We start from the raw sequence: 27,211 nt of genomic DNA on the forward strand, positions 1-27,211 counted from the left end.
AGCTGAACACGCGTGATTGGATTTCTCAGGACGGATATTAACCAGGTGTGAACAGGGCCTGTGTGTTACAGGTGACCTTTTAGAACACCTGGTGCTGGGGTCATGTGACCGCCATCGTCTGTGTGTGTCTTCATGTGAGGAGTTGTGTTGACACCTCTGACGAACAGATTTCCTTGAGTGGACTGAAACATGTTATCTCCCGTGGTTGTTTAACTTCCTGCTGCTCCACCACCTTCACACTGATACAGACCTGCTCCATCCACCTCCACCCACCCTGCCTCCCGACCTCAGATCACACCTGACCCCGGGTTCTCCTCAGCTCTGCGTCTGTCTGAGCCGCAGCTCACAGGCAGGTTGCAGAATGGTGCTGATGCTAAGCTAACCGCTAACATTCCTCCAGAGTAATGTTACCTTTCCCATGATCCTCCTGCTCACTGCTCTAACACTTCAACTCCCAGAATCCTTAGCTGTTCCTCCTCGGGGGTTCGTGCCAAACCCAGTTTTCAGTTACCAAGGGGACCACAGTCATGTTTCCATGGGAACCACAGTACAGCAATGCATGATGGGGGCTTTTTACTACCTTCATGTTTGTGACAGATCACACTGGCATTCAGGGGAGTAGAGGTGAGAAATCGTTAGGCAAGTCTACAAAGAGAGATAGATGTGCATTTATTCATGACAGTCTGTGACGGAACGCCACCATCATCATCATCACCTTCATCATCATCAGCCTGACTCTACTGCTCAGAGGCAGTGAACAGAAACGGTGGCAGGTCCAGTTAGTTTGGTTATTGGACACGCCTTCACGACTCCACTAGTGAATCCAGTGGTCAGTGAAACTATCCAGACTGTGTGAGGAGCTGTTGAGACACCTGAGCTGCAGGTGAGTCTGTTCACAGCCGTCAGCACACGTCACATTCTCACAGCACGACAGAGGTTCTCACGTATAAACAGTGTTCTCATCAGAAGGTGTCTGGTCGATGCCCAGTCGACCTGCTGCAGGGGAACTGAGTGTGTGATGTGTACTGTTCTGGACCATGTGATCAGGGAGAGAACATGATTGGTCCTCGGCTCTCGGAGGCGGAGTGTGGAGCAGTAGAGTCCGGCTGAGTCTCAGTAACAAACAGAGGCGCGACACTCACCTTCCTGTACGGAGCCTCCAGCATCGCCTCGATGTCCAGGTCATCAGACATGCTGCTGCTCTACACACACAACAAACACACAACAAACACACACAGAGTTTAGTCTCATCACCAACAGTACTCATCTTTCCTCGTGCAGTCACATTGATCCAGAATCAACTTGAATTGGATGTTCTGTCTTTGTGTGTCTCATGTTGTGTGTGGCAGGTGAACACTGCGTGCACACAATGTGTGCTTCATGAATCGTAGAGACGTCAAACACAAAGTAAACTCCAGTCCTGTTCAGGTCCTGATAACTTGTGATTCGTGTCTGTTCCTCGTGTAGAGAGAGGACACCACCGACACATCATGTCCGTGGTGTTCATAATCACAAGAAGACGTTAATGGAAACCATCACGTTCATTGAGTACTTAGAGTAGAGTGATTTAAAATGTCTCAACACTTCCGCAGTGAACTTCTGTCTGTTCTATCGTCAGCTGATCGGTCAGTGATAAATACTGACTGCAGTCACAGGTGCGATCCGAAAAATCGATCACGTGGTTCATATAAACACACCACGTGACAGGTCAGTCCGTATAGAGGGAGGGGGTCACACCTACACAGGTAACTGTACTCGAATGACATCATCAGCCCTGGACCAAGCTTCACTGTTAGCTTAGCTGTTAGCCACTCTGTTTCAAACGCCCGGTAACGAGCGCGTGAAACACACCTGAGCTCTCGGCAGCTAGCAGCTAGCAGTTAGCATTTAGCAGCTAGCACCTAGCCGTGCCGAGCGGGCCTCGCGCCACTTATCCCCGGTATCTGCCGGGTTCCCCCCGCCCTCAGCTCCGGGCTCGTGCCTGTGACCGGGGACAGAGAAGACATTTACCTGGATACTCAGCGGCTCAGGTGAAATAACGTTGGTCTCTCCTCGTCTCCGCGGGACGTGAATCAGTTTTGTTAAGGACGCACACAGGAAGTGCCTCTTCTTCTTCGTCTTCTTCTTCGAGCTCTTCCGGCAGCTCCCAGCCTGGTCAGTGCTGCCCCCTCTGGTTCCACATTAACACACAGCCGTTCAACTACTAATATCAGTAAAGTTCATTTTAGCTCAGATTCACATATCAAGTAAAATGTGACTAATGTGAAAGAAGTTCATGTATCCATGTAAATATGCCACCCAAACAAAGTTAAGGTAATCTATTACATTCCCTTCAGTAAAAGCAACCTTTACTTCTGGCTGTGGATTGACTGGTTCCTCCAGGTGAGTGAAGTCTGGGGCGTCACCCTGAGACCACGCCCACTCACAGCCCTGGTCACAGGCGAGTCATCATCAGCAGAACCTCTGAGTGATCACCTGTTCAGTGACAGCTGCTGTCAATCAAACACAGACACGCACTTTTCTCATATTTCATTTTAATGATAAAAAACAACTACATGAAATCTGATTTCAGCTCCTCTCCTCGTGACCTCCATCATCTCCTTCCAGCCAATCAGATGTCTTCCTGCTCCGCCCGCTCCCTGGAGGAAACCCACCGGCTGATGATCACATCCTGCAGAAAAAACTAAGGTTATTCAACAGCCCTCAGGATTTCTGATTATTGCTCAAAGGACCAATGACTCAGCTCCAAACTCTGTGTCTGTTACCTGAACCTTCAATCTCCTCAGACACTCAGGTGAGTCCAGCTCAGCCTCTGATTGGGCGGCTGGATGGATGACGTAACACAACATCAGCTCCTGTAAAACAAATCTTCATGGTCAATAAAGAACCACAGTGACGTCTGATCTGATGAACTCTGGTGGGTACCTTAGAAACATTGGCAGTGATCCTGTTGAGAGCGGCAAGAGAACGCCACGAAAACGGACGCAATGCAGAGCCCATGAACGCATCGTCAGCTCGCTCAATTACCACCGAGTAACTATGGGAGAGAGAGAGAGGATGAGTTCAGAGAGAGGACCGCTGCTGAAAATAAGTGTGTGTGTGTGTTTGTGTGTGTGTGTGCTACCTTGCGTGGTAGAAAGGTGGACCCTTCCTGTACAACACTGAAAACAGAAAAGTAGAGTTATTTTTAAAATAAGACAACAAACACAACTGAATGATTGTGTGTGTCTCAGTCTATTAATATTCTATCTTACTGAGGTCAACGCCATATTTTGCCCCGCCCCCTCCTTTAGGGACCCACCCCCTGCTGCGGAAATGATGATAGGCTGCGTACGAGCTGACGAAGTCAGGACGCAAGGATCGGAACTTCCTCCACAGCTGGATGATTGTTAGGGGCTCCTGACCAATCACAGGAGGACAAAGATGAGGAAACTCGGATGCATTGTTAAAGTCAAAATAATCTGTTTCCTAACGACAAGTCATCGACCCTGAGGGAAAACCACACCGGAGAGAAACGTACAAGAGAAGCTGTGAGGAGAAAAGAAACCTGTGCTCTGTTTGAAATGTGGTTTTAAGAGAAGAGACGTTCAGTCTGTAGGCTACGGTGATAAACTCTGTGATGAAAGAAACGTATAAGACAGACAGACCTGGTGCAGGTAGATAGACAGGCAGCCCACACTGTACACAAGGAAGAAGGCCTGCAGGTGGAGACAGATAGAGGTGGACAGTGGCATCAAATCTCCTTATAGACACGATCCGGTCACATGATCTGATGTGTTACCTCCTCCAGGCTGAGCTGCAGGAACTCGGACAGAGAGTACGGAGCCCGCCTGACCTCCCGGACCCCCCCACCGACCTGCAGACACAAAGAAACACCTTGAGCGTTCTGTAGATTCGTCAGTAGAAACGGGTTCAGATGAAGACTCACTTTGCTGTCACAGACCAGGACAAAACCAGCACCTGGAACCACAGGATCAGGGTCCGACTCTGGGTCCGGGGACGAGCTGTGATCAAGGTTCAGATGTTGTGGATCAATATGAAGACAAGGATCAGTTTAATGACTCTTTCAGACCTGAACCCCTGACATCCTCCAGCGGGGCTGAATGTGAGAACACGAGTGTCCTGCAGCCCCGTGATAAAATGTCTGGGAGATGCCAGAGTGAGATTTACAGAAGATTTCAGTATGAATATTTTAAAGTCGTCTGGTGACATGGAGGAGCATCACTCCACCTGCAGCTGGTCGCAACGTCCGGCTCCACCACTGACCTCGACGTCTCCGCCCTCCTCACGTCCTCCATCTCTACAGGCTGAGAGAGCCTCGTCAGGATTTGACTGACTGCCTCATCATCCAATCCCTGGGCGAAGAGCGCTGCTCCCGCCCACTTTAGCATCTCATCGTACCTGGAGGGGGTCGGGCCAGGACAGGATGCGAGTTCATCAAGACAACAAAGAGGATGTGATGTCATCTTGTGAACAAACAGGATGTGATGTCACTGACCTGGACTCTGAGACGAGAGGTAGAACCGAACCCTCGTGTTCTGTGACAGAAACAGGAAGCAGCAAACTTAAGCTGTCAGCACTGATTGGACCAGACCAATGGTGATGATGTCACTGTATGGGTGTAGACTTACGCTCCCATTGGTCGAAGATGCTGTGGTCGGGTCTCGCTCTCGACAAGATCCCTTTCCCAAAGTATCCCTGAGCAAAATAAAAGTTCAACATTACCAGTGAACTTAAAGGGAGAGTTCCCCCCCGACTGTGATCCTCCTCTGGAGCTGACACATAACCCAGAACACCGTGAAGATGACCTCATCAATGGGAAGGTCGGGGCTAGGGGTCACTGGATGACATCACAGCAGCAGGACGGAGGCAGGTTTAGATGATGTGGATTAACTCAGACCTGGTTTAATGATGTGGATTAACTCAGACCTGCTCTAGATGATGTGGATTAACTCAGACCTGGTTAAGATGACATGGATTAACTCAGACCTGGTTTAGATGTGGATTAACTCAGACCTGGTTTAATGATGTGGATTAACTCAGACCTGCTCTAGATGATGTGGATCAACTCAGACCTGGTTAAAATGATATGGATCAACTCAGACCTGGTTTAGATGATGTGGATTAACTAAGACCTGCTCTAGATGATGTGGATTAACTCAGACCTGGTTTAATGATGTGGATCAACTCAGACCTGCTCTAGATGATGTGGATCAACTCATACCTGGTTTAATGATGTGGATTAACTCAGACCTGGTTTAGATGATGTGGATTAACTCAGACCTGCTCTAGATGATGTGGATCAACTCATACCTGGTTTAATGATGTGGATTAACTCAGACCTGCTCTAGATGATGTGGATCAACTCATACCTGGTTTAATGATGTGGATTAACTCAGACCTGGTTTAGATGATGTGGATTAACTCAGACCTGGTTTAATGATGTGGATTAACTCAGACCTGGTTTAATGATGTGGATTAAGTCAGACCTGCTCTAGATGATGTGGATTAACCCAGACCTGGTTTAGATGATGTGGATTAACTCAGACCTGGTTTAATGATGTGGATCAACTCAGACCTGGTTAAGATGATGTGGATTAAGTCAGACCTGGTTTAGATGATGTGGATTAACTCAAACCTGGTTAAGATGATGTGGATTAAGTCAGACCTGCTCTAGATGATGTGGATTAACCCAGACCTGGTTAAGATGGTGTGGATCAACTCAGACCTGGTTAAAATGATGTGGATCAACTCAGACCTGGTTAAGATGATGTGGATTAACTCAGACCTGGTTTAGATGATGTGGATTAACTCAAACCTGGTTAAGATGATGTGGATCAAGTCAGACCTGTTCTAGATGATGTGGATTAACCCAGACCTGGTTAAGATGGTGTGGATCAACTCAGACCTGGTTAAAATGATGTGGATTAAGTCAGACCTGCTCTAGATGATGTGGATTAACTCAGACCTGGTTAAAATGATGTGGATCAACTCAGACCTGGTTTAGATGATGTGGATCAACCCACACCTGGTTAAAATGATGTGGATTAACTCAGACCTGCTCTAGATGATGTGGATTAACTCAGACCTGGTTTAGATGATGTGGATTAACTCAAACCTGGTTAAGATGATGTGGATCAAGTCAGACCTGTTCTAGATGATGTGGATTAACCCAGACCTGGTTAAGATGGTGTGGATCAACTCAGACCTGGTTAAGATGATGTGGATTAAGTCAGACCTGCTCTAGATGATGTGGATTAACTCAGACCTGGTTAAAATGATGTGGATCAACTCAGACCTGGTTTAGATGATGTGGATCAACCCAGACCTGGTTAAAATGATGTGGATTAACTCAGACCTGCTCTAGATGATGTGGATTAACTCAGACCTGGTTTAATGATGGGGATTAACTCAAACCTGGTTTAATGGTGTGGATTAACTCAAACCTGGTTTAATGATGTGGATTAACTCAAACCTGGTTAAGATGATGTGGATCAAGTCAGACCTGCTCTAGATGATGTGGATTAACCCAGACCTGGTTAAGATGGTGTGGATCAACTCAGACCTGGTTAAGATGATGTGGATTAACTCAGACCTGGTTTAGATGATGTGGATTAACTCAAACCTGGTTAAGATGATGTGGATTAAGTCAGACCTGCTCTAGATGATGTGGATTAACCCAGACCTGGTTAAGATGGTGTGGATCAACCCAGAGCTGGTTAAAATGATGTGGATTAACTCAGACCTGGTTTAGATGATGTGGATTAACTCAGACCTGCTCTAGATGATGTGGATTAACTCAGACCTGGTTTAATGATGGGGATTAACTCAAACCTGGTTTAATGATGTGGATTAACTCAAACCTGGTTTAATGATGTGGATTAACTCAAACCTGGTTAAAATGATGTGGATCAAGTCAGACCTGCTCTAGATGATGTGGATTAACCCAGACCTGGTTAAGATGGTGTGGATCAACTCAGACCTGGTTAAGATGATGTGGATTAACTCAGACCTGGTTTAGATGATGTGGATTAACTCAAACCTGGTTAAGATGATGTGGATTAAGTCAGACCTGCTCTAGATGATGTGGATTAACCCAGACCTGGTTAAGATGGTGTGGATCAACTCAGACCTGGTTAAAATGATGTGGATCAACTCAGACCTGGTTTAGATGATGTGGATCAACCCAGACCTGGTTAAAATGGAGTGGATTAACTCAGACCTGATTGTGGATCTTCTGGATGTGGTCCGGTTGACAAACCAGTACGTGCAGGTTGATGAGCTCCGCCCGGAGCTCGGTCCTCTCCCTCGGGCTGCGGCTCACCGGCAGCGGAGCCTCGTACTCCTCGTGCACCCGGGTCCGGCGCCGAGGAGCCCGAAATTCCGCCTGCATGTTGGGAGCAGCGGCGGGACCGGGAGCTGCTGGAGGTTCTACTGGACCCGGACCGAGCAGATGTTGGTGCTGCTGTTCGCCTGTTAGCTTCTGCTCTGACTACTGTGCTAGCATGTTAGCTTCTGCTCTAATCACTCCGTTAGCATGTTAGCCGGTAACAAGAGTTCCGCTAGGTTCAACTTTCCAGTCGACCTTGTTTTGCTGTCGGACGCTTAGGTGTCACATAATTAGTGTCCGGGCGAAACTGTGATCCGCCTGTTCTTCTTTGTTTCAATGGCGGGACACAAACCAACGTCAAAGGTGCATGCCGCCACCTATTGTTCATGAGTGTAATTACAAGACCTTATTGGCTTCTTTCAATTCGATAAATTGGCTGTGGTGCATATTCTATCTTTTACTTCTACTTCAATCAATCAAATCTTATTAGTATGGTCTCATGTTCACAGGTCACAGCTTGTCTCATAGTCTTTAACAAGGTGAGACGTCCTCTGTTCTTCACCCTCAAATAGAGTCAAACTACTAAAACCTTTAACAGGTGAAGAAGGTAGAACCCTCAGAGACACATGTGAGGACCCGTCTCCCAGGACGGACACTAGTCAACAGATGTCCCGTGGAACCGAGGACATCAGAAAGATCAGAGGATTCACAGCTTTGATTAGAATAAACACTTTGTAGCAGAACTGAAGGTCAATGACCTGATGGATTATTGTCAGTGATGGTCGAGTCTCTGAGGAGACGTATTGTATGTGATGCTGAAGCTCTGGCTCCTCCTCTGCTTTTAGAGACTTTAGGGACGACAGCCTGAGTTCTGGGAGCGGAGTGCTCTAGTGGGTTTATAAGGTACTAACAGCTCTTTAAGGTAAAAGGCGCTATATTATTAAGGGCCTTGAAGGTGAGGAGGAGAATTTTAAATTCTATTCTAGATTTAACTGGAAGCCAGTGTAGCGATGCTAACATAGGAGACATGTGGTCTCTGGTCCTGGTTGTCTTCAGGACACGTGCTGCGGCATTTCGGACAAGCTGTAGAGTCTTTAACAACTTCCTGCTGGAGCCTGATAATAATGAATTACAATAGTCAGTGGAAAAGGCAGTTTAGAAATTAGTTTTAAGTGACTATTAAAGGATAAATCAGGATCGAAGATCACTCCGAAGTTCCTGACTGTTTCATTGGAAGCAAGGGCAATGTCGTCTAGCGCAGCTTCATCATTAGATAATGTATCTCTAAGGTGTTTGGGGCCAATTATTATAACCTCTGTTTGGTCTGAGTTTAATAAGAGAAACTCTCGGGTCATCATGGTTTTTATGTCCTTGAGACATGATGAAGATTAGTTAATTGATTACTTTGTTCAGGTTTTATTGATAAGTATAACTGGGTGTCATCCGCATAGCAGTGGAAGTTTACAGTGTGTCCTGATAATGTTTCCTAGTGGAAGCATATATAATGAGAATAACATTCCTTCCTTGTTAATATTGTTTATTTATGTTTCACTTCTTTGTTAATGTCCAATGATTTATTGCTGCTGCATTATACACCAGGCAGCCTTAGCCCACCATAGCTCTCAGTAATGGCATATATATATATATATATATATACACCACGCCCCTGGTGGTAAAAAGCTGCAGCTTCGAAGAGCTTCTCCTTTATTTTCAAACTCTGACAGCTACAGTTAGGACACTCATACACACACAGAGTGCAGTGAACCCCATGTTGTCTTCGTGATGGACGATGTCTCCCCGGCTACAGACGTAGATAGGGACCGAACCAGATCCCAACCAGAATATCTGTACAAACCCAGCTCAACCTGACAGCGTCTCACTGGTCCTGATGGGTCTGCCTGGATCTGTTGGGTCCTAACTGGTCCTGATGGGTCTGACTGGGTCTGTTGGGTCCTAACTGGTCCTGCTGGGTCTGACTGGGTCTGTTGGGTCCTAACTGGTCCTGATGGGTCTGACAGGCTCAGGTCGGGTGTCCACACTCTAATTTAACCCACAGACCAACCCTCAGTCCAACAGTGTCTATCTCTCAGATTGTATCCCTCACTTTACTGGTACTGAAAAGAGTTATCAGATGACTGCCCAACACAGGTGGGGACATCCTCCTGTCTGTCTTTCTTTCTGTCCACCACGTAGTACTGGTGTTTCTGGATGTGTTGGTACAACGTGGTGAATTTTGAGACTCTCTTCATCTTCGGCAGGATGTAGGTGTGAGTGAACGTCTCTCTGGTCACAGAGCTCCGCCCCTCCACGGCCAGGACGCTGTTCACGAAGCCGAGACAGAAGCTGAAGCAGTTATGGTCGTCCTCGTGGAACCTGGAGAGAGAGAGGTGTTAGCTGGACCAGGTGTGAGAAGATGTTCCTGTAGCAGGTGTGAGATGTACCAGGTGTGAGATGTACTAGGTGTGAGATGTACCAGGTGTGAGATGTTCCTGTAGCAGGTGTGAGATGTACCAGGTGTGAGATGTTCCTGTAGCAGGTGTGAGATGTAGCAGGTGTGAGATGTACCAGGTGTGAGATGTTCCTGTACCAGGTGTGAGATGTACCAGGTGTGAGATGTTCCTGTACCAGGTGTGAGATGTACCAGGTGTGAGATGTAACAGGTGTGAGATGTAACAGGTGTGAGATGTAGCAGGTGTGAGATGTACCAGGTGTGCGATGTTCCTGTACCAGGTGTGAGATGTAGCAGGTGTGAGATGTAGCAGGTGTGAGATGTTCCTGTACCAGGTGTGAGATGAAGCAGGTGTGAGATGTTCCTGTACCAGGTGTGAGATGTTCCTGTACCAGGTGTGAGATGTACCAGGTGTGAGATGTACCTGTAGCAGGTGTGAGATGTAACAGGTGTGAGATGTACCTTTACCAGGTGTGAGATGTACCAGGTGTGAGATGTACCAGGTGTGAGATGTTCCTGTACCAGGTGTGAGATGTAGCAGGTGTGAGATGTAGCAGGTGTGAGATGTACCTGTAGCAGGTGTGAGATGTAACAGGTGTGAGATGTAGCAGGTGTGAGATGTACCAGGTGTGCGATGTTGCTGTACCAGGTGTGAGATGTAGCAGGTGTGAGATGTTCCTGTAACAGGTGTGAGATGTAGCAGGTGTGAGATGTTCCTGTACCAGGTGTGAGATGTACCAGGTGTGAGATGTACCTGTAGCAGGTGTGAGATGTAACAGGTGTGAGATGTACCTTTACCAGGTGTGAGATGTAGCAGGTGTGAGATGTACCAGGTGTGAGATGTTCCTGTACCAGGTGTGAGATGTAGCAGGTGTGAGATGTACCTGTAGCAGGTGTGAGATGTAGCAGGTGTGAGATGTACCTGTACCAGGTGTGAGATGTACCAGGTGTGAGATGTACCTGTACCAGGTGTGAGATGTACTAGGTGTGAAATGTACCAGGTGTGAGATGTTCCTGTAGCAGGTGCGAGATGTACCAGGTGTGAGATGTTCCTGTAGCAGGTGTGAGAAGTACAAGGTGTGAGATGTTCCTGTAGCAGGTGTGAGATGTACTAGGTGTGAGATGTACCAGGTGTGAGATGTTCCTGTAGCAGGTGTGAGATGTACCAGGTGTGAGATGTTCCTGTAGCAGGTGTGAGATGTACCAGGTGTGAGATGTTCCTGTAGCAGGTGTGAGAAGTACCAGGTGTGAGATGTTCCTGTAGCAGGTGTGAGAAGTACCAGGTGTGAGATGTTCCTGTAGCAGGTGTGAGAAGTACCTGTGCCATGCAGGGTCCCACATGGGCCCATCAGAGAAGTGGTCCAGGTACTGGTCCCACTGAGCCAGCAGGTGGTACATGTCAGGTCGGACCAGAGGAACACTGACACAGTGCTCCCATCCACTCTGGTCCCTATGCACCCCGCCCTGAGTGTAGTTATACACAACTCCTACACACACACACACACACACAGAGTCACTACACAGTGTTCAGTGGAGACCCCGTCAGGTCAGACTGACAGTTACCTTTAGAGTTGGAGATGCCTGTGTGCAGATCTGAAGTCCCATCAAAGTCTCTGAGAACAAACCAGAGGTACACACACTATTTTAAACTGGTTGCTGATCTGACTGCTTTAAATGAGTTCATACTGGTTTGTCCTGAATTTAACTGGTTGGTCATATTTCTAATTGGCTGAGAATGGTACCGACGGGTTGGAACTGAGGACTGAGGGTGACTACCTGTGCAGGTTGTCCTGTGCAGGTGTGACCAGCAGGGAGCAGGAGCGGTTATGTCCGTTGGTGAAGGGGGAGGGGAGGCTCACTGGCGCCTCCTGCAGGCGTCTCCCCTCCAGTTCCTCTCCACAGCTCGGACACTCGTCCGGCAACGAGAAGCAGAAGATGAATTTCTGACAGTGACTCAGCTGGATCACGCTGCGCTCCATCTCCTCCTCCTCCTCCTCTCACTCCCCCTCTCACTCCTCTTCCTCTCACTCCCGCTCTTACTCCTCTTCCTCTCACTCCTCCTCCTCTCACTCCTCCTCTGTCCTTCACTTGTCTCTTCCGGCCTCAGCTCCTCTACAACCCTCTTCTCCTCGCTTGGTCTCTCCAGCAGTCTCTTGTCTTTCTTCTTCTCCGTCTGACGGTTTTACTTCTGGTTCTTCTGCGTCTCACCTGGTTGCCAGGTGACCACCTGTTGACGCCACAGCTCCAGCCTATCACGGTGCAGGACGGACGTCATGTGACCTGGCTCACCTGTAGCTCCTGAAGAGGTGACCTCTGTACCGTGATGGCTGCTTCGTCATGGAAACAGCTCAGTCAATGATCTTGTGACTGACTCTCTCCTGTGTGTGTGTGTGTGTGTGTGTGTGTGTGTGTGTGTGTGTGTGTGTGTGTGTGTGTGTGTGTGTGTGTTTGTGAGAGAGAGAGAGTGTATGTTCGTACATCTGTGTGTGTTGGATTGAAAATAAATAAAGGAAGTTGTCCCTGTGCATCCTTTAATGCATAATATATAATAATATATATATATATATATATATATATATATATATATATATATATATATATATATATATATACATAAGTACAGAATATGGTTCACACGGAGCTCATAGGAACCTTCCTGCTGTGACTGCGGTTGTCAGTCGGAACAGTTTGAACGGGACACCGTAGCGACAACTCTGAAGCAGCCGCTTAGCTGAAGCTCCGCGAGGAAGATGAGCACCAAACAGGTGACCTGCAGGTGAGCTGTCGGTCTGTCCCTCACCTGTCTGTCCCTCGAACGGCCGTCTGGCGCTCACCTGTCTGTCGTCTCCCTGCTCTGAGTCTCGCGCTGTTTCTGACCGAGATCTCGGCGGACCGTTAGCATCGTGATGTTTTTAGCTGTTAGCACGTGAAACCCCAACTGAGTGAAGTGTCCGAGGCCCCTGGTTCACCTGTCTGTCTCTCTACCTGTCTGTCTGTCAGGTGTGATTTTGTGCGTGTGTGCGCGTGCGCGCATGTGTATCTCTCCTTATGAGGAAAATGTTGGTTCAATACCATCATTGTGAGGACATTTTGTCTGGTCCTCGGAAACCGGGTTTTTGAGGGTTGAGTCTTGGTTTGAGGTTTAGAATTAGATTTAGGTTATGGTTAGGACTTGGTTATGGTTAGGATTAGGTTCAGTTTAGGGTAAGAACTAGGTTATGGTTAGGACTTGGTTATGGTTATGGGTAGGATTAGGTTCAGTTTATAGTTAGGACTTGGTTATGGTTAGAATTCGGTTTTGAGAGACTTGCGTGTGTAAAATGTATCTGTAACTTCTCATCAGTTATTTAACAATTGAATTGTTGATAATTGTTGGTCTGAATGTTAAGGGTCCGTTTGATGTGAGGTTCTCAGGTTGTTCAGAAGACTAGACGACTTCATGAAGGACACGAGAGGCTTCTGAGATCAGATGAACCTTGAATGCTCCTTGTGAAGGTGGATGTGTGTAGGAGGCGCTTGAAGAATTTACTGACCGGAGACCAGAAACCTGTGTTTCCCCTAGCATTATATTAGGGGGTGTGTGTGTTTCAGGTACTTCCTTCAGTGTGTGTGTGTTTGCATGCGTGTGTGTGTGTGTTTCAGGTACTTCCTCCTGTGTGTGTGTGTGTGTGTTTCAGGTACTTCCTCCTGTGTGTGTCTGTGTGTTTCAGGTACTTCCTCCACGGTGTGTGCAGGGAGGGAAGTCGCTGTTTGTTCTCTCATGACCTGAGCAACAGTAAACCATCGACCATCTGCAAGTTCTACCTGAGAGGAACCTGCGCCTACGGAGAACGCTGCAGGTAACACACTCACACACACACACACACACACACACACACACACACACACACACACACACACACACACACACACACACACACACACACACACACACACACACACACACACACACACACACACACACACTCACACACACTCACTCAAACAACCCTAACCCACACTTACATCACTTCCTGTGTGCAGGTATGATCACATCAAACCCTCATTCAGAGGTGGAGGGGGAGGAGCTGCAGAGGATCAGGCAGGTGGAGCAGGAGCTGGAGGCGGAGCTTCAATCAGAGGTGGAGTGAAGAAGAACGTTGTCCTGAGAGACGGAGGTGATTAACTTCACTCCTGTCCTCACACTCATGTCCTCACACTCCTGTCCTCACACTCATGTCCTCACACTCATGTCCTCACACACACATATGTCCTAACCCACTACTGTCCTCACACTCCTGTCCTCACACACACATATGTCCTAACCCACTCCTGTTCTCACACTACTGTCCTCACACACACATATGTCCTAACCCACTACTGTCCTCACACTCCTGTCCCCACACACATGTCCCAACACTCCTGTCCTCACACTCCTGTCCTCACACTCCTGTCCTCACACACACATATGTCCTAACCCACTACTGTCCTCACACACACATATGTCCTAGCCCACTCCTGTCCTCACACTCCTGTCCCCACACACATGTCCCAACACTCCTGTCCTCACACTCCTGTCCTCACACTCCTGTCCTCACACACACATATGTCCTAACCCACTCCCGTCCTCACACACCTCTGACCTGTCTGTCTCTCAGCTCTGGGTGTAGACCGGAGTTTCATGGGTCCACCAGAGGGTTTGTGGTCAGACGTCTCGGCGGCTGCAGCTCCTCAGACGTATGTGGACGCCATCAGGACAGGTTTGGACGGATCTGAGCAGGAGCAAGGTGAGACGCACAACATCCACGTTGCAATCAGTATCACATGATGACACTTTCTAATGTCGAGTTGTGATGTTTATCTTTGCTCATTAGCCACTCCCCCAGTGGGTGGGACTTCCCAGGACCTCCCCCAGCTGTGTCCCTACACTGCTGCCGGACACTGTTACTATGAAGACAAATGTACGTATCTTCATGGTGACCTGTGTGACGTATGTGGGCTGCAGGTGCTCCACCCCCATGACCCCGAGCAGAGGAGAGCGCATGAGAAGGTGAGCAGCCGGTTTGACTGCAGCTGGCTTCAAATACTCAAACTTTATTGATTACATAACTCCATCAAGTACAGTCACTGGACCTAACGGATGAGTTCTCTCTGTCTGTCTGTCTCTGTCTCTACCTCTCTGTCTCTCTCTGTCTGTCTCTCTGTCTGTCTCTGTCTCTCTCTGTCTCTACCTGTCTGTCTTTGTCTCTGTCTCTCTCTGTCTCTACCTCTCTGTCTTTGTATCTGTCTCTCTCTGTCTCTCTCTGTCTCTATCTGTCTCTACCCCTCTGTCTTTCTCTCTGTCTGTCTCTGTCTCTCTCTGTCTCTACCTCTCTGTCTCTCTCTGTCTGTCTCTCTGTCTGTCTCTGTCTCTCTCTGTCTCTGCCTGTCTGTCTTTGTCTCTGTCTCTCTCTGTCTCTACCTCTCTGTCTTTGTATCTGTCTCTCTCTGTCTCTCTCTGTCTCTATCTGTCTCTACCCCTCTGTCTTTCTCTCTGTCTGTCTCTGTCTCTCTCTGTCTCTACCTGTAGATGTGTCTCCTGGCCTTTGAGACGGACATGGAGAAGGCGTTTGCAGCTCAGCGCAGTCAGGACAAGGTGAGTCCCTGAGGACTGTTGATAACCCTAACCCGACATTAACTGTTGTGTTGTTGTTTATCGTTGTTGTTTGTTGTCCTCGTGGTTCAGGTGTGTTCCATCTGCATGGAGGTGGTAGTCCAGAAGGCCATCCCGTCAGAACGCAGGTTCGGGATTCTGTCGTCCTGCTGTCACACCTTCTGTCTGACCTGCATCAGGAAGTGGCGCTGCACCAGAAACTTCAGCAACGTCATCATCAAGTAAGAGTCCGGATCTAACAAGACCAGATCCTGGATCAGAGTCTGAGAGTCTGGAACATGGTCAGTCTTAACCAGCTCTGGTCTCAGGTCTCATGTCTCTCTGTCTCAGGTCGTGTCCGGAGTGTCGGGTGGTCTCAGAGTTTGTCATCCCGTCAGTCTACTGGGTGGAGGACCAGGAGGACAAAGACCACCTCATAGACCTCTTCAAGTCTGGAGTCAGGTGAGCCACCAGCCTAATTATAAACTTGGAGGTCAACAGATATAACTTCAAACTAATATTGTTGTCTTATTACATTTCAATTAATTCAATTAAGTGAATTGTTTGTAAATTCATTAAAAAAGATGTGTGAACATCATTTGACGTTTAAAACTCTTTATCTTGAACGCTATAAAACCAGGTGTTCAGATGTCGACCTTTGACCTCTGCCTGTGTCTCTGCAGTAAGAAGGCCTGTAAGTACTTCGACCAGGGCCGGGGCTCCTGTCCGTTCGGCGGGAAGTGTCTGTATCTTCACGCCTTCCAGGACGGAACCAGGGCGGAGCCCGAGGCGCCGAGGAAACAGCTGAGCTCCGAGGGGAACGTCCGGGTAGGAGCCACAGCTGTAGTCCATCAGCTCAGTGCTGCTGGGCTTTGTAGTTCATGAGCATGTTTGTTTTGTAGTTCATGTTTGTGTTTGTTTTGTAGTTCATGAACATGTTTGTGTTGTTTTGTAGTTCATGAACATGTTTGTGTTTGTTTTGTAGTTCATGAGCATGTTTGTGTTTGTTTTGTAGTTCATGAACATGTTTGTGTTTGTTTTGTAGTTCATGAACATGTTTGTGTTTGTTTTGTAGTTCATGAACATGTTTGTGTTTGTTTTGTAGTTCATGAACATGTTTGTGTTTGTTTTGTAGTTCATGAACATGTTTGTGTTTGTTTTGTAGTTCATGAACAGCGTCCGTCTGTGGGACTTCATCGAGGAGCGTGAGCAGCGCTCTGCCCCGCCCCTGCCGTCCCTTGATGATGACATCACAGAGCTGCGAGAGCTCTTCTTGCAGATGTCAGGTCCGAGTCAGGAGGGGCCCGAGACCCCCCCCCCTACAGACCAGTAGAGACCAGACCAGTGGTAACCACCTGAGGGAGGCTCCTTGTGTAGTCATGAAATATTAAATGATGTGATCCAGTTTGTGTCAATCATGATTTTATTTAACATGTAAATAAGTGAATACAGAACAAGTGACATCCTCAGGTAGTGTTGTTCTTTTACACACAGACACACAAACATGAGAACATGATCATGATGTCACATGATGAGACCATCCAGCTCTCAGGGGTGTGATGGTTCCACCTAGTGGCCGAACTCATTAACAGCCTGCGCCCTGGGACTCATTTGGGTGAGGGTTGAAACCAACTGGCCGGCTGGTTGTGCTGCCAGGGCTTCAGGGGTGGGTTAGGGTCTATGACCAAGGTGGGTCATGAGGGCGAGTCTCCTGGAGCTCTGCCCCCCCCCCCCCCCTCCATAAGCTGTGGAGAGACGACTCCACGCTAACAGGCTCCACCTTATGGACGTTTGACAGTTAGGGGGGTGCCCCTGTTGCATCATCCTCATCTCAGGTAGCCCTTGAGGTGTGGCTGAGGGAGGCGGAGCCTGCATCTGACTGATAAAGATCTAAACCTGCGAGGAGACACTTTGGTTACTGAAGCAGCTTCATCACGGTGTCTCCTGCTGTCTGACTCCTGCAGATCAGACCTGGAGAACCTGACTTCCTGCTCGCTCTCTTCATGTCACCTCTAATTACATTAATCCAATCAGAGCCGTTAACTCCTCACAGCTGAGAGCAGGAGGTCGGGAGCAGGCGTCCTCCCCCTCATCCCCTCATCCCCTCACAACCCTCACTGGCTCTCAGCTCCGCTCTCAGTGGTCTGGTATGAAGCTGGCAGGGCGACCTCTTCCCTGGGGGGGTTAACACACCCCAGCACCCGCTGCCAGGCAGAGGGGGCCGGCCCAGCAGGAGGAGAGGCTGCTGGGAAAGAAGGAGACGACGTGCTGGTGAAGAAAGAAAGAGAAGAAGAGAGAGGGCTGTGAACCTGCTGCCACACACAACTCTCACACACAGACACACACTCTCTAACACGCCCACACCCACACGGACTGAGAATGGGAGCCACATATGGAAAGAAGGTGAGTCCACTTGAGTCCACTGTACACTGACCCGTGTAGTTCCTGACATGTGATCTGTACACTGGTGAGGGTCTGCTTGTTGCCATGGTGACCAACAGCTGACGGCATGCTGGAGGGTAACTGTGATGACCCCCCCCCCCCCCCCCCCCATCAGATGGACTCATGACTCTATTTGTAGAACAGCAGGTGGTTGTGGTGGGCGGGGGGGGTCTTATAGTTTATAATTAGCTCTCTGTAACTGTGTGTGTGTGTGTGTGTGTGTGTGTGTGTGTGTGTGTGTGTGTGTGTGTGTGTGTGTGTGTGTGTGTGTGTGTGTGTGTGTGTGTGTGTGTGTGTGTGTGTGTGTGTGTGTGTGTGTGAATGATACTGAAACTTGAATCAGATAAAACGTTTCCACACATGAACTGTTTACAACAGTGTGTGTACATGTTGTGTAGTTGTTGTTTGTGAAGCAGCAGCAGGTTGTTGGGTCCGACTCGTTTAAACAGTAACATGTGGGAACATGAGGGGCGGAGCCTGTAGAGCAGCAGGGGCGGAGCCTGTAGAGCAGCAGGAGGCGGGACATGACGTATAAACTCTGCTGTGGAAAGATCAGTGTTGTTGTTTACAGCTCATCCACACCGGGGTCGGCCCTCATCACCAGAAGATCTGGAATCTCCTCGTGTTTCCAAGTGGACGTCTTCGTCTTCTTCTTGTTGGCTCCTCTTCTTCATCCTGAGATGTTTGTGTTCTTCAGGTTTCACGTCACGTGTTAGAAACCTCGTCCACACGTCCACTCGCTCACTGGGAAGCTTCCACACATTGTTCTGCTGGTTCCTCTCATGGACTCACTCTGACATGTTTCACACATTCTACCAGGAGGCTGCAGGAGAAGATCCAGGACATGTCCAGAGATCATAGAACAACATGTGAGGAACATGTCAGGATCATGTGAGGAACATGTGAGAAACATGTCAGAATCATGTCAGGAACGTGTGAGGAACATGTCAGGAACGTGTGAGGAACATGTCAGGAACGTGTGAGGAACATGTCAGGAACATGTTGGTTGAGTTCCCTGAACTCTTCCCCTGCCTCATCTGAGTGTTCTGTTCAGTGATCTTTAAATGACCAACACATGACAGTGATGTGACCTGATGATCTGTGTTAAAACAGGGAGCCCACATGTATATTAAAACCATCCGCTGGAGGGATACTGATCACGACTAAACTATGATCACATTATGATTAAGGAAAATGATTCATATACATTATCAACCAGGTGTTTTCAGGAAACAGCAGAAAACTATTATGAATAAACTGTGTGTGTGTGTGTGTGTGAGTATGAACTGGTGTGTGATCGAGTGAATCAGACTATTTTCAGCCCCGGTTACGCAACAATACTCATTAACTCGTTTGGACCAATCACATGTCAGAACAAATCAGGTCAGTGTGTTTATGGCTTTGATCATCAGTCACGTAAATCCAGATTAAGATCAGAGAAAATCCTGCAGCTAAAAATACTGACACCAGGGGGAGTAACCCTGCATATACCATGATATGTGACCGGTTCTGTACTTTGTATTAGTTGTATTTGTACTGGAGTGTGTATGTAGATTAACTCTTTCAGAACATGTGATGAGTTTATAAATAAATATGATCGGAGCTAAATCTGCTGCAGTGACTCAGCGACTGGCAGAAAATTTAAAACAAAAAACATTAAAAATCATTAGGTTTTAAAGGTTCTAACTCAATGTTTCAGTTAATATTTATCATTAAAATCAAATACATATTGAAGTTATAATGTATAGCATTAGTACTTTAACTTTGAAGGTACATTATATTCCTGATTAAACCTCTGTACTTGTAATGGAGTATTGCAATGGAGTTCTTCCACTGCAGTAACACCTCACCTCTGTAATGTTTGAGGTGTAATGCAGCTGTTTGTCCAGCAGAGGTCAGATTGTCCTCAAGTGGTTTGTCATGTTGTCTGAGCTGGCCCCCTGTGTGTGTGTGTGTGTGTGTGTGTGTGTGTCCCTTTAAGAATGCATTTGAGTCTTCGTCCTGCTGTAACCCCCCCCCCCCCCCCACCATCGGGTTGGGACAGTGAGGTCCTTGTCACCATGTTGAAGCCTGGTGAAGTGTCTCCTAGCAACCAACACAGTCCATTCAGTCAGAAGGGAGGGGGGGAGGGGGGGGGGGCGAGCTGATACATTAACGACCGATGACATCACACTGATCCTCCTTCTGACATGTTCCTGTGAGAATGAATACAACTATCTCAGGAGGAGGAGCCTAACACGCCCCCCCCCCTAACATCCTGACACCAAACAGCCTGTACTAACATGTCAAAGGGATAGTTCACCCAAAACATTCAAATTCACTCGTATCTCCTTGCCTCTATGATGGGGGGGGGCTCTGTGATCCTCACATAACGCTGCTCTGTCTTCTTCTTCTTCTTCTTCTTCTTCTTCTTCTTCTGTTCCAGAAGGCGTACAGCATCGGCCACGAGCCTCCTCCCAAGCAGCAGTGTGTGAAGCATGGAACGCACCCCGACGGCAGAGGTGAGGGGGGGGGGGGGGGGTTTCAACATGAAGATTATAATAATTAATCTAGAGTAAAAAGTGTATGGTTGAGTTTCAGTGGAGGAAACCCAGGAGGAGGTGGCCTCGTGGGGGGGGGTTCTTCACTCCTGGTGAAATATGAAGGGCCAGGTTCATGGTTGCCACGGCAACAGATGGTTAAGGTTGTGGAACACCCCTCATGACGGTGGCCACTAGAGGTCACTCACACGTCAAAGCTCCAAACATGACAAGCAGGGTGCATTCTGGGGCTTCTGGGGCCCCTGGGGGTCTGGGGCCCCTGCACAGTTTCCTGCTCAGTGTGTGTGTGGTGAACTGTTACAAGTGTGTGGAGCAGCAGGGCGACACCAGGCCTCACAAAAGATGAAGATGAAGCAGCGTGGGAAAATACTGAGTGAGAGGAGGAGGAGGAGGAGAAGAAGAGGAGGAGGTGGAGGAGGGAGAGGAGGAGGAGGAGGAGGAGGGAGAAGAGGAGGAGCTCTGCTGCTGCTCTTATAGAGAACATGAGGACTTACACAGACTGAAACACATGAGGATCATCAGAACCGGATCAGAAGCGGATCAGAACCGGATCAGATGGGGGAGCGGAGCAGCATCACAGCTCAGCAGCAGCTGGTGAAGTCTGGTAAGAACCAGAGTGTGATTCTGGATCTTCTGGAACTTAGAGTTCAGTTGTTTATAATGTTGTGTGTCTGTTTTGTGATGTGTGACTTTATTGTCCTCAGATGTGAGTTAACATTCTGACCTAGATCAGTTTTCATAATAAACAGTGAAAGTAATACAGTGTAACAGTACTCTACAAGTACAAGTACCACAAGTACTGCATTTAATGTAAAGCCGTTTTCAGACCTAAAGACACAAATCAGTCAGTGTGTCTGGACATGTTCTGGATCTTCACCTGAGCCTCCTGGTAACATGTGTGTAACATGTCAGAGTGCATGTGAGGAACCAGCAGGACGATGTGTGGAAGCTTCCCAGAGAGCGAGTGGACGTGTTGATGAGGTTTCTAACACGTGACGTGAAGCTGGAAGAAGAATGAAGAAGAGGAGCCGGACACGTAGAAGACGAAGACGTCCACTTGGAAACACGAGGAGATTCCAGAGCTTTTGGTAACATGATATATAGACACACTTAAATACATTCATATAAATATACATTCATATATATATATATATAAATGTATATAAAATCTCCAGTTCAGGTCAAAAGGTTTCTGCTGCAGTGGATTTGATATGTTTCAATAACTGGAGGTTTCCTCAGGATGAAATAAAGATTTGACTGAAACGTGACCTGACTTCCTGTCGGAGCTGCAGTCAGATCATTATCAGAGGTTCAGGTTCAACGTCCTGGTTCAGATCAATATGAAACCACACGCCGGCTCAAAGTCTGACCTCAGATCAGACTTCACACACACGTGTTGAACCATGTTTGAATCTTCAGAGCAGCTTCGACCTCAGAGATCAGTCACTTCATGGACCAGTAGGAACTCACTTCATGGACCAGTAGGAACTCCTCCACCCACTGCTCAGGTGGTTACTGTGTCCTGGAGCCCACAGTCAGGCTCCACCCCCTGCTCCTCCAAAGCCGGTGACTTCTGGTTTAAAAAAAGCCAAGATGGACAGAATGAGCAGCCGCTCACAGACTGATGGTGAGGCCACGGTGCCGGTTCATACTGGTTCTCACCTGCAGGCCCCGCCCCCAAAGAAGAGACACTCGGGAGCTGTGATTCATGAACCTACGTCAGATCAGATCTGAACCTTCTGATCAGCTAGTCTCTGTGATGACCCCACGGGGAGGACATCCTCAGGGACAGGAGACAGCCCCCGCCATTCAACACGTGTCACCACAGCAGCTGTCTGCAAACTGACGTCCATGTCCCACCTCATCCAGAGCTCTGTTGAAGAAGGACAAACAGGAAACACAATGTCTGTGTTCACAAACACACATCTGCCTTCTGACCAACAACATGATGTCCTAAAGCCACAATCCATGTCCAAGCCCGTGCCAGCGCCCCCTACCGCCATTACTGTTCATTACAGCCTCGTTTCTCACTGCACCCTCGTTCTCCAGAGCCGGTTTAAATAAAGTTTCATGTTTTACAGATTTAGACCCAGAGTTGTGGTGATCCTGTCCTTTTTGTCCTCTGTCTGTAGCCTCAGCTTACGCAGACCTGCAACAACACCGGTCTGAGGGTATCCACAGGAAGTCGTCCCCGGCGTCCGGCTATGTCCCCCAACCTGACTACCAGGAAGACGAGGAGGACGAGGACGACCTCATCAAGCCCAAGAAACTGTTGAACCCTGTGAGAGCGTCACAAAGTCACCAGGACCTTCACCGAGAGCTGCTGAGCAGCTGCAAGAGGTACGTCTCCATGAGGGGACACAGACACCCGTTGACTGAGGACCGTTCGTGGGACAATAGGATTATTTGGGTGAAAATGTTGATTTGGTCGAGTTCTTTTTAGACGTGGATATATTAGACAAAACACACAATTGAGCAAAGTGGGGACACGACATCAGAACTTCATTTGTTAAAGCTCCAGTATTTATATTCATGAAACAAGACGTCAGTGTTTAATCATGTGACACTGTCCAATAATCAGGCTCCGCCTCCTCCATAGTCCCCCCCCCCCCCCGTCTCCTCGGGAGCCGAGAGTGGACAAACCAAACACCAAAATGTTTAAACGTCCCCAGAAGGCCACCGTAGATTCAATAGAGTCGCAATCTGCACCTTCACCACTAGATGTCACTAAATCCCAAACGCCTGCTGCCCCCTGCTGACGGGAACACATAAGGACCGAAGTGAATCCAGATTATCGAGAGTCATGGTTTGAACGAGTTGTATTAGTTTCCAGAGTCATCTTCAGATGATCTTCATCTGCATGAGGACCACCAGCGTCTCTGCTGTGAAGCTGGTGAAGGACTGAACAGCCCCCCCCCCGGGCCTCCACTGCTGAGGACGCTGGCAAAGTTTTCACCTCCTCACAGATTTAACACGGCGTTAAGAGCGAGGTGGATTTCTCTGTGGTTTTAACATTCAGGAGGGAAACTGAGGCTGGCCGACAACCAGAGACACACAAACAACAACAACAATGTGTGTTACTCTGTGCACAGACCTGCAGGGGGAGCTGAGGAGTCAGGATCAGTCATTAACATAAAGAGATAAAGAAGACACAGTCTGTTCTGTGGTTAGTGCTTCATTATGACAGACTGCCCCCTGCTGGTTGAAACGCTACAACAGACAAGACGCATTGTATGCACACAAAATAATAATCATAATAATCTTAACAATCATAACAATCATAACATTCATAATAATCATAATAATCATAATAAAAGCAGGGGTCAGTCAGTCCTGTAATCTTTTCAAATCCTTAGTCAGATTAAGACTGTTGTCAATGTATGGATCCTCATGAGCGGTTAATAGAGTGAAGTATGAAGTATGAATCAGAGTGTTGATGTTTCACAGAGGGGGGGTGCGGGTGGAGACGAAGCCGGAGCTGCACCGAGTGCTGGAGTCCAGGAAACGAGATCAGCTGATCAAACAGAGGAAACAGGAGGACGACGCCCGCAAGAAGGTCTCACCTCTGGAGGCGGAGCTACTGAAGAGACACAGGAAGCTGGAGGAGGTCAGACACACACGCGCACACGCACATTAACACACACACACAGCTCTGCTGTGTCTCTGACTGTGTCTCTGACTGTGTCTCTGTCTGTGTCTCTGTCTGTGTCTCTGTCTGTGTCTCTGACTGTGTCTCTGTCTGTGTCTCTGTCTGTGTCTCTGTCTGTGTCTGTGTCTCTGTCTGTGTCTGTGTCTCTGTCTGTGTCTCTGTCTGTGTCTCTGACTGTGTCTCTGACTGTGTCTCTGTCTGTGCCTCTGTCTGTGTCTCTGTCTGTGTCTCTGTCTGTGTCTCTGACTGTGTCTCTGTCTGTGCCTCTGTCTGTGTCTCTGTCTGTGTCTCTGTCTGTGTCTCTGACTGTGTCTCTGTCTGTGCCTCTGTCTGTGTCTCTGACTGTGTCTCTGTCTGTGTCTGTGTCTGTGTCTCTGTCTGTGTCTGTGTCTCTGTCTGTGTCTCTGACTGTGTCTCTGACTGTGTCTCTGTCTGTGTCTCTGTCTGTGTCTCTGACTGTGTCTCTGTCTGTGTCTGTGTCTGTGTCTCTGTCTGTGTCTGTGTCTCTGTCTGTGTCTCTGTCTGTGTCTCTGACTGAGTCTCTGACTGTGTCTCTGTCTGTGTCTCTGTCTGTGTCTCTGACTGTGTCTCTGTCTGTGTCTCTGACTGTGTCTCTGTCTGTGTCTCTGTCTGTGTCTCTGTCTGTGTCTGTGTCTCTGACTGTGTCTCTGTCTGTGTCTCTGTCTGTGTCTCTGACTGTGTCTCTGTCTGTGTCTCTGACTGTGTCTCTGACTGTGTCTCTGTCTGTGTCTCTGTCTGCGTCTGTCTGTGTCTCTGTCTGTGTCTCTGACTGTGTCTCTGTCTGTGTCTCTGTCTGCGTCTGTTTGTGTCTCTGACTGTGTCTCTGACTGTGTCTCTGTCTGTGTCTCTGTCTCTGTCTGTGTCTCTGTCTGCGTCTGTCTGTGTCTCTGTCTGTGTCTCTGTCTGTGTCTCTGTCTGCGTCTGTTTGTGTCTCTGTCTCTGTCTCTGTCTGTGTCTCTGTCTGCGTCTGTCTGTGTCTCTGTCTGTGTCTCTGACTGTGTCTCTGACTGTGTCTCTGTCTGTGTCTCTGACTGTGTCTCTGACTGTGTCTCTGTCTGTGTCTCTGTCTGCGTCTGTCTGTGTCTCTGTCTGTGTCTCTGACTGTGTCTCTGTCTGTGTCTCTGTCTGCGTCTGTCTGTGTCTCTGTCTGTGTCTCTGACTGTGTCTCTGTCTGTGTCTCTGTCTGCGTCTCTGTCTGTGTCTCTGTCTGTGTCTCTGTCTGTGTCTCTGTCTGTGTCTCGGTCCTCTCTCTCAGCTGGAGAAGCAGGAGCAGAAACAGCAGGAAGAAAACCTGAAAGCTCCGGAGTTCGTCAAAGTCAAAGAGAATTTGAGACGGACGTCTTTTCCAAGTAAAGAAGAGAGGGACGTGTAGAGACACAGCTGCTGTCCTCCAGAGGACATGAAACTGACAACCAGGTTGTCTACATGTTTACAGGGGACATGCTGAGGACACGCTGAGAACACACTGTCCAGATGTGGACAGCTGTGACGTCTCACTGTTCTGACAGGGGGATAAGTGGACACGCCTGGTGAACAGGTGACCTTGTGTTTGACCTCGTCTCTGTTCGTCACATGGTCTGTGATGGACGTGCACAGTAGTGTTAGAAAATGTGTTTACTACAAACATCTGAGCTGAGGCTCATGGGTACTGTAGTGCTTAGACGGTCAGAACCATGAACTGTAAACAAAGCCGGACGCTGCCATCTTGTGGTGATGACGTCATTTGCAGTCAGTCTGTGCAGTAGTGTTCGTGGGCGGAGCCCTGTGTCGAGGTCCCGCCCACACACACTCTCTACCAATCAGGAGTCAGTGTCAGCTGTCAATCATGACGTCTCAGCCTGTTTTCATATCATCTAATAACTGATTCAAACCAAACTGATCAGAAACTTGGACAAACATCAGAGAAAGAAGAACTGAAACATCTTAACAAACTTTTATTTAACATCTACTTTGATTCTTTAGTTTGGTTCATGTCCCGTCTGCTAACATGGAGGAGGAGGGGTTACGACCTATACTGCAGCCAACCACCAGGGGGGGATTGAGAGGACATCTTTATTTAAAGTCTGTGTTCTCTCACATAGAGAAAAATAAAGTGGCCTATGTTGCCAAGATGGCGGCGTCCTGCTGTGTCCCATGTGTCCCATGTGTCCCACTTGGTTTTGACGTCACCTTCCTGGGTGTTTATTCTGAAACAGTTGGTGTGAGTTTGAATGACTTGGTGAAAGAAGAACTTCACATAAACACAAGATTCAGTTTTTTATTATAAAATAATAAATTGTTTAATGTTAATTATAACAACATTTATTCTTTGAATCACAAAATATAATTGACTAAATATGATCAATGAATGTAAATTACATTTTTTTATATTTTTATAATTCTGACATGTTCAGTTTTAGTCACAGAAGTTAATGATTAAATGTTGTAATCGTTACTATGATGACAGACATTACATCGTCATAATATGAATAATTATTGCTGGACATTCTTAAGCTTTTCTAAATGTCGTCATAGATTTCTCTTAAAATATAAACAATCATAAATTATAAAGTTGAAACAATCGTTTTGTGTCTTCAATAATGAGATTTCATTTGTCACCATTCGTTGTGTGTCTGTGTGGAGTTGTGCCTCATTCTCGTCAGGGTCACATGATTGGTTGATGACATCACACTCCTGAACACAGATGTATCAGTGAGTCAGACAGATGAACATGGTTATTGATTATTGATCATTTAACATAATGTATTAACTGGTTAAATCATCTGAAGTTTGAATCTTTACACTGAAACTGTGAGAAAAATAAAAGAATCATTGATTTTCTTTGTGTTTTTTTTATGGATTTAAAATCTCAGATTGTTTCTGATCTTACGCACCAGAAATGTTTGTTTATTAAGATTCATGTCACTCAAAACATGAAAAAATACATTAATTACATCATATATGAAAAATGTTCATGACGTAGTTTATTTAATATACTCATCACAATTTATTTAAATATGTTCATGACATCATAAATTAACGAGATCATACGTAAAACATGTTCCTGACTTCCTGTATGAAGTCTGGACCATGTTCAGGTTGTGAACCTTTTACTTGTGCTGACCGGAAGCTGTGTGAGTGTTTCCGGTGGAGTGACGCAGGTCTCGGTGTTGAGGGACCGGGCTGGAGC

The 27,211-nt window shown here is 47.6% G+C and overlaps 4 protein-coding genes across 7 annotated transcripts; 2 read left to right on the top strand and 2 right to left on the bottom strand.

Moving 5' to 3' along the window:
* Positions 1–2,506: 2,506 nt before the first annotated feature.
* On the bottom strand, positions 2,507–7,602 carry tsen2 (TSEN2 tRNA splicing endonuclease subunit). Of its 3 annotated transcripts, none has more exons than XM_062410540.1 (12): positions 7,223–7,602; positions 4,632–4,698; positions 4,499–4,538; positions 4,267–4,401; positions 3,929–4,004; positions 3,782–3,856; positions 3,648–3,698; positions 3,255–3,399; positions 3,125–3,161; positions 2,926–3,037; positions 2,766–2,855; positions 2,507–2,671 (listed from the first exon to the last, which is right to left on the bottom strand). In XM_062410540.1, the coding sequence occupies exons 1-12, from the start codon at positions 7,391–7,393 to the stop codon at positions 2,612–2,614; spliced, it is 1,059 nt and encodes a 352-aa protein (XP_062266524.1). In that variant the 5' UTR covers positions 7,394–7,602; the 3' UTR covers positions 2,507–2,611. The 3 variants fall into 3 exon arrangements, with proteins under 3 accessions (XP_062266524.1, XP_062266516.1, XP_062266533.1); XM_062410532.1 differs by having other exon boundaries at positions 4,231–4,401; positions 7,223–7,601; XM_062410549.1 differs by lacking the exon at positions 3,648–3,698 and having other exon boundaries at positions 4,231–4,401.
* A 1,287-nt stretch (positions 7,603–8,889) lies between these two features.
* On the bottom strand, positions 8,890–12,133 carry LOC133973085 (MKRN2 opposite strand protein-like). The gene is made up of 4 exons (XM_062410732.1): positions 11,556–12,133; positions 11,343–11,392; positions 11,098–11,266; positions 8,890–9,703 (listed from the first exon to the last, which is right to left on the bottom strand). Exons 1-4 carry the CDS (start codon positions 11,756–11,758, stop codon positions 9,436–9,438), a joined length of 690 nt encoding a protein of 229 aa, XP_062266716.1. The 5' UTR covers positions 11,759–12,133; the 3' UTR covers positions 8,890–9,435.
* A 274-nt stretch (positions 12,134–12,407) lies between these two features.
* mkrn2 (makorin, ring finger protein, 2) lies at positions 12,408–16,794 on the top strand. The gene is made up of 10 exons (XM_062410482.1): positions 12,408–12,555; positions 13,490–13,618; positions 13,803–13,936; positions 14,417–14,545; positions 14,633–14,808; positions 15,328–15,393; positions 15,484–15,632; positions 15,742–15,852; positions 16,074–16,218; positions 16,556–16,794. The coding sequence occupies exons 1-10, from the start codon at positions 12,530–12,532 to the stop codon at positions 16,721–16,723; spliced, it is 1,233 nt and encodes a 410-aa protein (XP_062266466.1). The 5' UTR covers positions 12,408–12,529; the 3' UTR covers positions 16,724–16,794.
* A 663-nt stretch (positions 16,795–17,457) lies between these two features.
* si:ch211-236d3.4 (protein FAM107B) lies at positions 17,458–26,862 on the top strand. Of its 2 annotated transcripts, XM_062410830.1 has the most exons (5): positions 17,458–17,793; positions 20,258–20,333; positions 22,505–22,712; positions 23,820–23,979; positions 25,298–26,862. In XM_062410830.1, the coding sequence occupies exons 1-5, from the start codon at positions 17,770–17,772 to the stop codon at positions 25,412–25,414; spliced, it is 585 nt and encodes a 194-aa protein (XP_062266814.1). In that variant the 5' UTR covers positions 17,458–17,769; the 3' UTR covers positions 25,415–26,862. The 2 variants fall into 2 exon arrangements, with proteins under 2 accessions (XP_062266814.1, XP_062266823.1); XM_062410839.1 differs by lacking the exons at positions 17,458–17,793; positions 20,258–20,333 and adding an exon at positions 20,817–20,976.
* Positions 26,863–27,211: the final 349 nt, after the last annotated feature.

Source organism: Platichthys flesus, chromosome 2 (genome assembly GCF_949316205.1).
Source record: "Platichthys flesus chromosome 2, fPlaFle2.1, whole genome shotgun sequence".
NCBI classification, from domain to species: domain Eukaryota; kingdom Metazoa; phylum Chordata; class Actinopteri; order Pleuronectiformes; family Pleuronectidae; genus Platichthys; species Platichthys flesus.

Bases quoted from the DNA above. Each gene is read 5' to 3' on its own strand.
- si:ch211-236d3.4 (XM_062410830.1), top strand. From the start codon at position 17,770: ATGGGAGCCACATATGGAAAGAAG. The intron at 20,334-22,504 runs GTGAGGGGGGGG...CTCTGTCTGTAG, and splicing joins AACGCACCCCGACGGCAGAG to CCTCAGCTTACGCAGACCTG. The intron at 22,713-23,819 runs GTACGTCTCCAT...GATGTTTCACAG, and splicing joins CTGCTGAGCAGCTGCAAGAG to AGGGGGGGTGCGGGTGGAGA.
- tsen2 (XM_062410532.1), bottom strand. From the start codon at position 7,393: ATGCAGGCGGAATTTCGGGCTCCTCGGCGCCGGACCCGGGTGCACGAG. The intron at 4,005-4,230 runs GTGGAGTGATGC...CCTTGATCACAG, and splicing joins GACGTTGCGACCAGCTGCAG to CTCGTCCCCGGACCCAGAGT. The intron at 3,162-3,254 runs GTAAGATAGAAT...TTCTGTTTTCAG, and splicing joins AAAATATGGCGTTGACCTCA to TGTTGTACAGGAAGGGTCCA.
- LOC133973085 (XM_062410732.1), bottom strand. From the start codon at position 11,758: ATGGAGCGCAGCGTGATCCAGCTGAGTCACTGTCAGAAATTCATCTTC. The intron at 11,267-11,342 runs GTAACTGTCAGT...GTGTGTGTGTAG, and splicing joins AGGCATCTCCAACTCTAAAG to GAGTTGTGTATAACTACACT. The intron at 9,704-11,097 runs GTACTTCTCACA...CTCTCTCTCCAG, and splicing joins TGGGACCCTGCATGGCACAG to GTTCCACGAGGACGACCATA.
- mkrn2 (XM_062410482.1), top strand. From the start codon at position 12,530: ATGAGCACCAAACAGGTGACCTGCAG. The intron at 12,556-13,489 runs GTGAGCTGTCGG...TGTGTGTTTCAG, and splicing joins ACCAAACAGGTGACCTGCAG to GTACTTCCTCCACGGTGTGT. The intron at 16,219-16,555 runs GTAGGAGCCACA...TTTGTTTTGTAG, and splicing joins GCTCCGAGGGGAACGTCCGG to TTCATGAACAGCGTCCGTCT.